Source organism: Lichtheimia ornata (genome assembly GCF_029851405.1).
Source record: "Lichtheimia ornata isolate CBS 291.66 chromosome Unknown scaffold00001, whole genome shotgun sequence".
NCBI classification, from domain to species: domain Eukaryota; kingdom Fungi; phylum Mucoromycota; class Mucoromycetes; order Mucorales; family Lichtheimiaceae; genus Lichtheimia; species Lichtheimia ornata.
The window spans coordinates 673,175-683,040 of NW_026695321.1; the positions used below are offsets into that span (position 1 = coordinate 673,175).

At 44.0% G+C, this 9,866-nt stretch overlaps 2 protein-coding genes and 1 non-coding gene across 3 annotated transcripts; 1 reads left to right on the forward strand and 2 right to left on the reverse strand.

Moving 5' to 3' along the window:
- Positions 1 to 305: 305 nt before the first annotated feature.
- Positions 306 to 3,330, forward strand: O0I10_000251 (uncharacterized protein; the record flags this gene model as incomplete). Its single annotated transcript, XM_058480365.1, has 8 exons — positions 306 to 513; positions 584 to 745; positions 807 to 971; positions 1,034 to 1,121; positions 1,175 to 1,386; positions 1,446 to 1,604; positions 1,671 to 1,903; positions 1,963 to 3,330. 8 exons carry the CDS (start codon positions 306 to 308, stop codon positions 3,328 to 3,330), a joined length of 2,595 nt encoding a protein of 864 aa, XP_058348888.1.
- A 316-nt stretch (positions 3,331 to 3,646) lies between these two features.
- Positions 3,647 to 4,652, reverse strand: O0I10_000252 (uncharacterized protein; the record flags this gene model as incomplete). The annotated part of the gene is made up of 3 exons (XM_058480366.1): positions 3,647 to 4,182; positions 4,245 to 4,518; positions 4,578 to 4,652. The coding sequence occupies 3 exons, from the start codon at positions 4,650 to 4,652 to the stop codon at positions 3,647 to 3,649; spliced, it is 885 nt and encodes a 294-aa protein (XP_058348889.1).
- Positions 4,653 to 6,431: 1,779 nt separating this feature from the next.
- Positions 6,432 to 6,504, reverse strand: O0I10_000253. The gene has a single exon. It is a non-coding gene; the product is annotated as a tRNA-Thr (tRNA).
- Positions 6,505 to 9,866: the final 3,362 nt, after the last annotated feature.

Consider the following 9,866-nt stretch of genomic DNA (forward strand, 5'->3'; position numbering starts at 1 on the left):
AGTGCATAGCATTGAATCAGGTCACCGACACGATCGAGAGTGAAGGATTACTGTTGCACCAAATCCAATTTTCATTTCCTTTGCTGAACCGTTGCCAGGCATCATCTCCGCATCCCTCTCTCTCTCTTTCTTTCCTTTATTACTCTCTCTTTACACGCTCTGTGTGTGTGTTCTCGACATACAACGATCCCTCCTTGTGCGTTTCAGTCTACAAGAGAGTAAAGAGAGAACAACACCATTCTCTGTTTCATTCAGCCCATTCCCTTCATTTACTTGCATCCCATCGGCAGCAACGCACCATCATCATGTCGCTGTTTTCGAAATTCACAAAGAACGCACCACCCGAGCGATCGGCAGCTTATCCTTGGACACAACGCAAGCTTGGAGGTAGTCAATCAAGCGTGTTGCCACGATACGGTCATGCTGCAGCAGCGGCAGGGTCAGCAGATGCTATGGTACTTTTTGGCGGCACCCACATGAAATCTAAAAAGGATCTGTTCCTGATCGACACCAGTATGTGTGTAACATGTAATTACCCCCCCCCCGCCAATATCAAGACTAATAGGCTGCTCTCTCGCTATAGACAATATGACAGCAACAGCGATAAATGCAACAGGTGATATACCAAGTCCTAGGATGAACCCTGTGCTGGCTCCTCTTGGAAATGCTTGCGTTTTACTCTATGGTGGTGAACCAGCTTCTCCTGATGAAAAGTGGGATCCAAACTTTTATACCCTAAACTTAGGTAAGTGCATGTACAAGGACTATCTGGGATCGCTTTTTACTCATCAAAAAGTGATATTTAGTAACACGCATGTGGGGTCGTGTCCAAACTAAGGATGGTCGTCTTCCAGTGGAGCGATCAGGTCATTCAGTGGCTCTCGATGGTAATAACGATATCGTGTATTTCTGGGGTGGACAACGCGCAGGCCGTTATCTTAATGATCTTTTTGCATTTAACGCAAGCACACGTATGTATATACCCTCTATCATTTACACTGTATACTCATTGCATCATCTCTCTCTTTTATAGACCAATGGGATTACATCCCTTCAAACAACGATGGACCTGCTGGTAGATCAGGTCATGTTTCTTGTGTCTTTGAAAACACCTTGTACATGTAAGTCTACATCCATGATAAGCTATGCTAGGTTACTCATTCATGCTTTATAGTTTTGGTGGCACTGATGGCGATCATTTATACAACGATGTATGGGCGTTTGATCTTCAACAACGATTCTGGAGACAAGTTGCTGCTGTTGGATACATCCCCGTTCCTCGTGAAGGCTGTGCCTCTTCCATGGTAGGCGATGTCATGTACGTGTTTGGTGGTCGTGGACCCGATGGTCAAGAATTGGGTGATCTCTGTGCATTCAAAGTGAGAGGTAATATGAGGATGTATCATATATGAGAAGAAGACCATCATTACTCACGTCTTTAAAAGGTCAACGATGGTTCATGTTCCAAAACATGGGACCTGCACCTTCACCGCGATTTGGATCAACATTCGCAGCTGTTGGTGACAAAATTATTGCGATGGGTGGTGAAAGCACCAGTGGCAAATCGGATGAAAACCCCTATGCCGTTCACGTGTTAGATTGCAGTAAGTACATGCTTTGTTGCTATGGTTTCCTATGACACATACTCAGTCAACCATGCCATCTTATAGCGAAAATCCGGTATCCACCAGAACCCCAGCAACAGCAACAACACCAAGAACCATCCCTACCATCACCAGCACCATCCACTGAGTCTGATATGGCAAGATCTTTACCATCATCACGTGGAGATCACTCAACAATGGATTCATCCAATGCTATGATGACACCCCGCTCAAACAATGCATCACCAGCCAACAATCGCCCACGTTCTCAATATCCAGAAGGGCAAGCACCTCCACAAGTAAGTGCCTAATCATATTCCATTACTCGTATACGTATTAATACTAATGCTATTTATAGGCTCCTCCTCCACAAAGACCACCTCGACATACGTCAATGATGCCTTCAGCAGCTATGCAGCGAGCACAACACACAGCATCGCCTTTACAGAATATGGAAACGAATACCAATAATACAGATCCCATACCACGTCAAGCAACCATGTCACCGACTAATGGCCATACCAATCAATCAAGGTCTGCAAGTCCAGCAGCACATCAACAGCAACATGTACCACCACCACCACAGCGTCCTCCACGACCCTCACGTGAAGGTGTATCACTTACCAAGACACTACGCAAAGACACTGTATCCATGTATCCCGATGCTTCAACAGGTGTGATGGATATGGCAGTACCTACCACTACCGATCAAGATGAAATGGATGTGTTGATGCGTGACATACGTGCACAAGATGCTGTGATCAGTGCTATGAAAAAGAAAGAGTCATGGTGGCGTACAGAAGTTTCGATTGCTCGAAGGATGCGACTTGCCGAAGCTGAACCTAACGACGCTGAAGCTGATGAACAAATGCTGATGGATATGAATGATCAGTTAACGGATGCTGCAAAGTTGCAATTGTATGAACAACTCGTATCATTGAAAGCTGAGCTTCGAAGAGTGCAATCTAACATTGGTGGTCCATCATCTCATCAAGCCATGTCGGAGCGGATTCATCAGGTGGATCGTATTCGCACAGCAGCATTGCAGGAAGCTGCCTATTGGAAATCCAAGTATATGGCTCGTGCCAAGTATATGAAAGAAGAGCAGCAACAACAAGATGAAGACGAGGAAGATGTGCTCAAGGTGCTTGAACATAAACTAGCTTCGACGTTGATGGAAAATGAGCAGCAGCAACGATTATTACAACACCTTAACAAGCAAGCCCAACATGATCACGAGGCATCAGCATCTGCTCAAGAACGTGCCAAGGAAGCACATGAGCGTGCTGAAGAGGCACGACATGCACATGAACGTGCGATACGTGAACTTGAATTATTACAACGCCGTGCAGAGCAAGCTGAATTACGTGTGGAGGAAAACAATATCAAGTTGAATGATCTTTCACGGCAACTTGAAGAATCAAAGACGGCTGCCAACAAGAATCAACACTTGACACTAGCCCAGGAAAAGATTATGCATCTTACAGAAGCCAATACCAAGGTCCAAAATGAAGCATGCACCCTTACACAAGAACTCGATACCTACACTGAGGATATTGAACATTTGCGAGCAGCCCTCCAAGAACGAGAAGAAGCTTTAACAGCTGCCACTCGCGAAGTTGCTGCCACCAATGATAAACTCGCTCGCATGAAAGAAGCCGTTGCTGCTGAACGCACGACACCCACACCCACATCATCATCAGCTACTACTACCCGAGCATTCTAGAAGAGTGACGACATGCATTTTCTAACTCATACATATCACTTATATTTGTATTTCTACCTCTTTCCCATTTTGTATTCCAATAAAGTGCTGGTCATTCGATCTCACGTTCATTTTTTTTTTGGGGTGTGTCCTGCAACACATATTCTCATGCTTCCCAGGTACAATAGAAGTGTATTAAAAACAAATTGGGAACGAGATGATGTAAATACAAGTGACGATGGGAATGGGAGGAAGAACAATCATGTGTTCGATGGATAATGATGTAGATAATAACGAGTGTGTGTGTGTGTGTGTGTGTGTGTGTGTGGTGATAAAACTAATAAGCGTTGGGAGTTTGGTGTGTATGAACGGTGCTGGTACCTGGTGTAGATACGGGTTGGCTGGTAACAACATTGGCGTTATTCAAGTGAGGTGAATAGTATTGAGGATGTTGCTGTTCCATTGCGTTCTCGGATAACATGTGTGCCGTGTCATTGTATGCGTATGCACCACCACCACCAGAGTAGCCACCAGCAGTAGCAGCTGGTTGACTGTATCCACCATAAGGCGATTGGGGTGGATAGTCATAGTAGCTGTCGTATTCTCGATAACCTTGACCATAATAGCCACCAGCATTGTAATCGGCTCCAGCTGCAGCTGCTTTGGGCGAGGATCCATGAGTAGGCGATGATGCATGATAATCATGTTGAGCCGTAGGTGAAGTCACTGCCATGGGAACATCTTCCTTGAAATCATACACGTCGTAATCATCATCGTAGATATCTGAACTCTTTTGTGCATAGACGTAGATTGCAAGCAGTAACCAGAAAGCAGCAATCAACAAGGATCCCAACCACATACCATCCGTGAGCCCTATATAACAACGCATTGTAAGAATCCATCCATCCATCATTCATTCATTGTATATTACTTACAGCAACGGTTGGCATCAGTGCTGTTATGATAATTGCTGCAATAGGTGGCAAAACCAGGCGTGGCTGAAGAAGGTGCGTCTTCGTTTGGTTGAGGCGTCCAAGGCACCACACCGGATTTAAGCGTGTTGTAAACGATAACAGCAATCATCAACGCCAGGTTGAGTATCGATAAGGTACGGTCACCACGTGTAGATTTGACGCTTGAAATGCTGACAATGTTGAGTGCCAAGGAACAAATAATTGATACGCCGGGTCCAACGATATACAAAATGTACTAAAAAAGATGATAAGGATCCATTTATATATCACATGGGCTGTCTGCTTTCTGCTTACAGGGACATATTCAGGGAACCAGTCTGTGGTCTTGACAAACACGAGGTTTACTGCAATGGACAATGGGATAGTCATAATTGTGAGCACGCGAGATGAGGAGGACGTTGTTGCTGTTCATGTGCCCCATTACCAATGTTACAAGCCAAGGTGGCGAGACTGAACAATAAAACCAAGAAGCGAAAGAATCCCAACCAAAATACTCGGGCACGCATTTTTATCTAATAATGAAACGAGAGGAAGGGCCACTCTTCACAAGTGAGAGGATGTAATTCACAAGAGAGGAAAAGAGGAAAAAGGGCACTAGCACTTGATTGTTCTGTGCCCTGTACCACGAACAAATTAATTATAACGTTGCCAAGTTCCAGACACACAAATGTGTATGTTCCACAGGCACAAGGCATATTCTTCACCCATTTGCCTATATCATTCCGCCACTTCTTTGTCCGGGGGAGAGGGATCGACAATGAAATGTGATGATCATGAATGTCTTTGTCATTCAACAATGGTACATCACATTATGGATGTTGTTTTGTGGACAAAGCGCGTGATCATTGATTCTCTTGGTGGTGCCATTTTTCCGTAACTTGCTCTTTCCATTGAGGAGGGAGAGAGAGATCACAGAAAGAGTCCCCTTTCCACACTTGAACAGGTTAGCGTTTGTATTACCCACGCACAAGCTCCGAAGACAGATACTGACCCAATCAGCAGATTGTTGCCTCCTATGTAGATATTATAAAAGGGAGTCGCGTTTGTTCACCTGCCGATTCATGCATACGTCGCTAAAGTAATGGCAAATGTGGAAAAGTTGTGATCATCACAATGCTCGAAATAAAGTATTTTGAAGAACGTTAATGTTGTCAAACAAGCCGTGAAACCATACATGTGCACAGATTCCGATGATATGGCTAGTCTAATGTCCAACGTGGCTCATTGATCCGCCACCTGCTATGGTTATCAATATCAACCTGCTACATGTGCATGTGAGAAGGTTGCCACTTTGAACATGAGCTTGATCCTTCGTATGGTATGTATCTCAGCTATGAGGAGTCCTTGTCAACAGAATGCCATTAGTCATTGCCTCAACAGGTTATCATAAGTAATAAAAGAACATCACAATGGTCCGTGTGATGATTATGCAAGAAAATAAATGCATCGAGATAACAAAAGTAACTCATCTTGGCTGATTACCCATTGCACAGCCACGTCTGTAATAAGCTTTCTTGCATGCTGATCCGAAAGTGTGGTGGTGTAAGTTAATTACCGCTGGCATTATCAGTTAGAGGGTGATGCAATGCGATAACTACGACTGTCATAAATGATTTGCTGACTACTTTTATGGGGCTGAATCGTAGACTATGAATGATTGCTGCAGTTGAGAGCTGGTATTATAGCATTCATAAGACTTTATTACCCTGCGTTTGTCAAGCAGTAATTCTATCGCTTCTTACATGCATCCAGGACTCCAAAAACAAACATGGTTTTGCGTCGTGTTGATAACATTTATGAATGGAATGACTTATTGGGAGTATCAATTTAACATTTAACAACTTATCATCTTAGAAAGTGAATACCATATAGCAGCAAGAAGCAGACAGATGATGATGTCGACGCCCTCATTAAGGATTTGCATATGCATGCACCACTGTACATCCCTGCTATGCATTGCTGATTTCGAGCTTCAACATATACATATCCAAAAGTTCATTAACTTTTTAGCCACACTACATCTGCTTGAAGCTTGCATGCTCAGGACTCATCGCAAAACGTGATTAAACGAACAAGATCACGTGACCTGAAACAAAAAAAGAAAATAAATGGTTTTTATCGCACAAACGAACTCATGGAACGCTTCATTGCCTACTACTGGAATCGAACCAGTGACCTTCCGCTTACTAGGCGGACGCTCTGCCAACTGAGCCAAGCAGGCGTTAATTACGAAAACGCTAAATACATGATAGGCGGGTCAACTTCCCGATATGGAAGGTAATCCAATGTGTCTCACGAAAATTGCTACATGTAGCGGAGCATACGCAAAGAACGATGGTCAACAGGATACGATTTTATGGAGGGTCAAAATGTAGCAATTTTGAGTAAAAGTTGGGAGTGTAGTCAAGATTGAGTGATCCACCTATGGGATCAAGGCACCGCTAACCCCGATGCTGGCAGATCATTCTCAGCTACATAGGTAAATGGATCGATCACAAAAGGGGAGAGTGTGTTATAGCGTGTCGACATGATCAAATCACAAAAAGGGAGGTGAGTTATACTAATATCTCTATTCTTCAAGACACAATAGATCAATTTGACCATTTACAAGTGGATACACGTACACCTTGCATCATACGTCACTATCATAAGTCTCTTTATACTACAATGTATCAAGCAAGTGGCCAACACAATCTCGTATTCTTTAAAGCAATCTTTAACCCAGCATCATTCAAAAGAGGTAGATTGAGGGGTACAACGAATTGCGTCCATGGGGGAAGATACTTTGATATGGAAGGTTTCTATCCTTTCGTGCATTGCGTAAAGGTGAATGGATGGCATTTGAAATGTGATGGCCAGTGATATGCATGGTCTGTCAAAACATGAAGTTGGATCGTGGTAATAGGTTATGCGAAGAACGATGATGGAGTAGCTTGTAACATCATTGGGTGCACCACTGGTTCAGGATAACATCAAGGTCAAGTTGACAATGGACACCACTCTTTTTCCACGTGTTGCGTACATCCAATTCCTTCCATCCCAAATACCAAACCAATATCCACATTCATACCCATAAGAAGTCGTATGTATTGATGCACGTTGCTACACGTAAATAAAGCTGCTTTTAAACAATAGCTATCTGCTATTCACGTAAAAAAGGCTGCAAGGCAGGATGCTGCAAGTAAAGAACGCTGTTGGAAACAAATGGAGTAATGACACTGCTGCAACGAACGCTGTTGCGATTGGTTGTGGCAAAGGAGTGTGCAAGACAATGTACTTTCAACAAGGCGCGTGTTGTAGTGGGGGTGTACATGCCACGGACTTTCCACTCAGTCAAAGACGATCGGATCAAGGCAACTGTAGGATTGACATGATGGATTGAAGCAGGACAATCGTTGGCATGTGGTAGTTGTATACTTGAATGGGGCAACAGTTGAGAATGGGAGGAAGAGGCAAATAAGCTGGGAGTGGAAGAGCTGGGAAATTAAGTGAATTGAATGGTACTTCTTTGCTTGTGCGTTGTTCAGTCAAATCCTATTGGATCAAGAAAGTTGAATGATGGGGCATGATGGGCTGGAGCAGGACAATCGTTCGTATGCATTGGTTTGGACAATGAAGGCGAATGGGAGGAATGGGCTGATAGCTGGCAGTTTACAAATAACTTTGCAAAATGATTTTTCTCATATATTGGATGATGTTTTGTGTTTGACCGTAACTCAACCAAATCCTCTCGGATCAAGAAACTTGAATGATGGCGACGATGGTCTGGAACAGGGCAATCGTTTACATGCATTTGTTTGGGAAACAAAGATGACTGGGAGGAATGGGCTATCAAGCAGTAGTTTAAATATAATCAATCAGATTAATTTTTGTGATTTGGATGATACTTCTGTGTTTGAGCGTTTTTCAGTCAAATCCACTCGGATCAAAAAAGTTGCAGGATGAAGGTGTTGGGCTGGAGCAGCACAATCGTTCACATGCATTGGATTGGGCAACATAGATGAATGGGATGAATGGGCTATTAGCTGGCAATACATGGCTGTTCCAGATGATGCATGAAGTAATCACACATTGGCCGTTCCAGTCATGCAAATGGGCTGTGTTACCCACACACGACCCTCCGTTTCTTTGGCTATATCAGAGTCTAGTTACTTGACAATGAACAAAGACCACTTTCCTATATAGTACCACGCTTACAAACAAGGGAAGGTGCCTATCTCCAAACTTTACAATGAAACGTGGGGTTTTTATTAGCAATGCGCTCGGCTTGGCCAACTGCACTTGCGCAAGCTCACGATCAAGCTTGCCAATCCTGCAGATTTCTTTTAATGTCGCTACCAGCCAAACTAGATCCAGGGGTCGACCTCTTTCGCTGTATGGAGGCTTTTGGCCTCAGATTTATTGCGGGAGTATACGAGAGTGATACCCCGAGAGAGAAACAAAAATATAGAACTAACAAGTTTTAACGGGAAACAAGTTGAAACGTGACTGATCACGGCATATAGCCTGAAACTAACAAGGCGGCCCTGATGCCCACGCAAGGATTGATCCGGCGCCCCCGGGAACGGAAGAAACTGAATAATTAATTCTCGGCTGGGGGTGGTTACCCCTCAACGACCTCGACGACGACGACCAAAAATATTTTGGGCTGTTTGCGACATTGAACGCAAACCTCACACAAGGTACTGCTGGGCTGGGCCGAGCCCATTGCTCTAAAACCCCACGTTTTCATTGTAGTCTTCGTCTGTTGCGTCAGATCCTGGCAGAGTTGTAACTCATACGGGAAGGATTATATACTGTTGACAAAAGCCCAAGACAGGATAACAGCCATTTCTTCACAATAGCCACTGCTGTCCACTCTATGACATGCAGCTCTTCCTGCTTCAGACATTCATTTCCATGATTGGATTATGTTGATTCGAGTTGATTTGACCGAGATACAGCTAAAGAGGGATTACATCAATCCACACATCTAACCATGCTCTATGTTGCTCAATTGAAGTAACCTTGTATGAGCGTAGCTCAGCCAAATCAACTCGGATCAACATAATCCAATCATGGAAATGAATGTCTGAAGCAGGAGCACCGTTCCACTGTCATAGAATGGGCAACATTGCCGATTGTGAGGAAATGGCTGTTAGCTCGCAATGTATGGGATGTTGTCAATAATATACAGTATCATCCTTCCATCCTTCCAGTCTGAGTTTTCCTCTGCAGCTCTTTTCTCTGCCGAAGTCAATACCGCCGATGAACAAGGGTTACTTCTCATATAGCATCACGCTTACAAACATAAAGGTACCTGTATCTCCAAACTTTACAATGAAACGTGGGGTTTTTTAATGAGCAATGGGCTCAGCAGCCAACAGTACCTTGTGTGCGAAAGTTTCGCGTTCAATGTCGCAGGTGGCAAAAATGCGCAGTCGTCATCGTCGAAAAGGATGGAGCCCCTGGATCTAGTTTGGCTGGTAGCGACATTGCGAATCTGGGATTAGCTTGATCGTGAAGCTTGCACCCAAGGTGCAGTTGGCCAAGCCGAGCCCATTGCTCTAATAAAAACCACGCGTTTCATTGTAAAGTTCAACA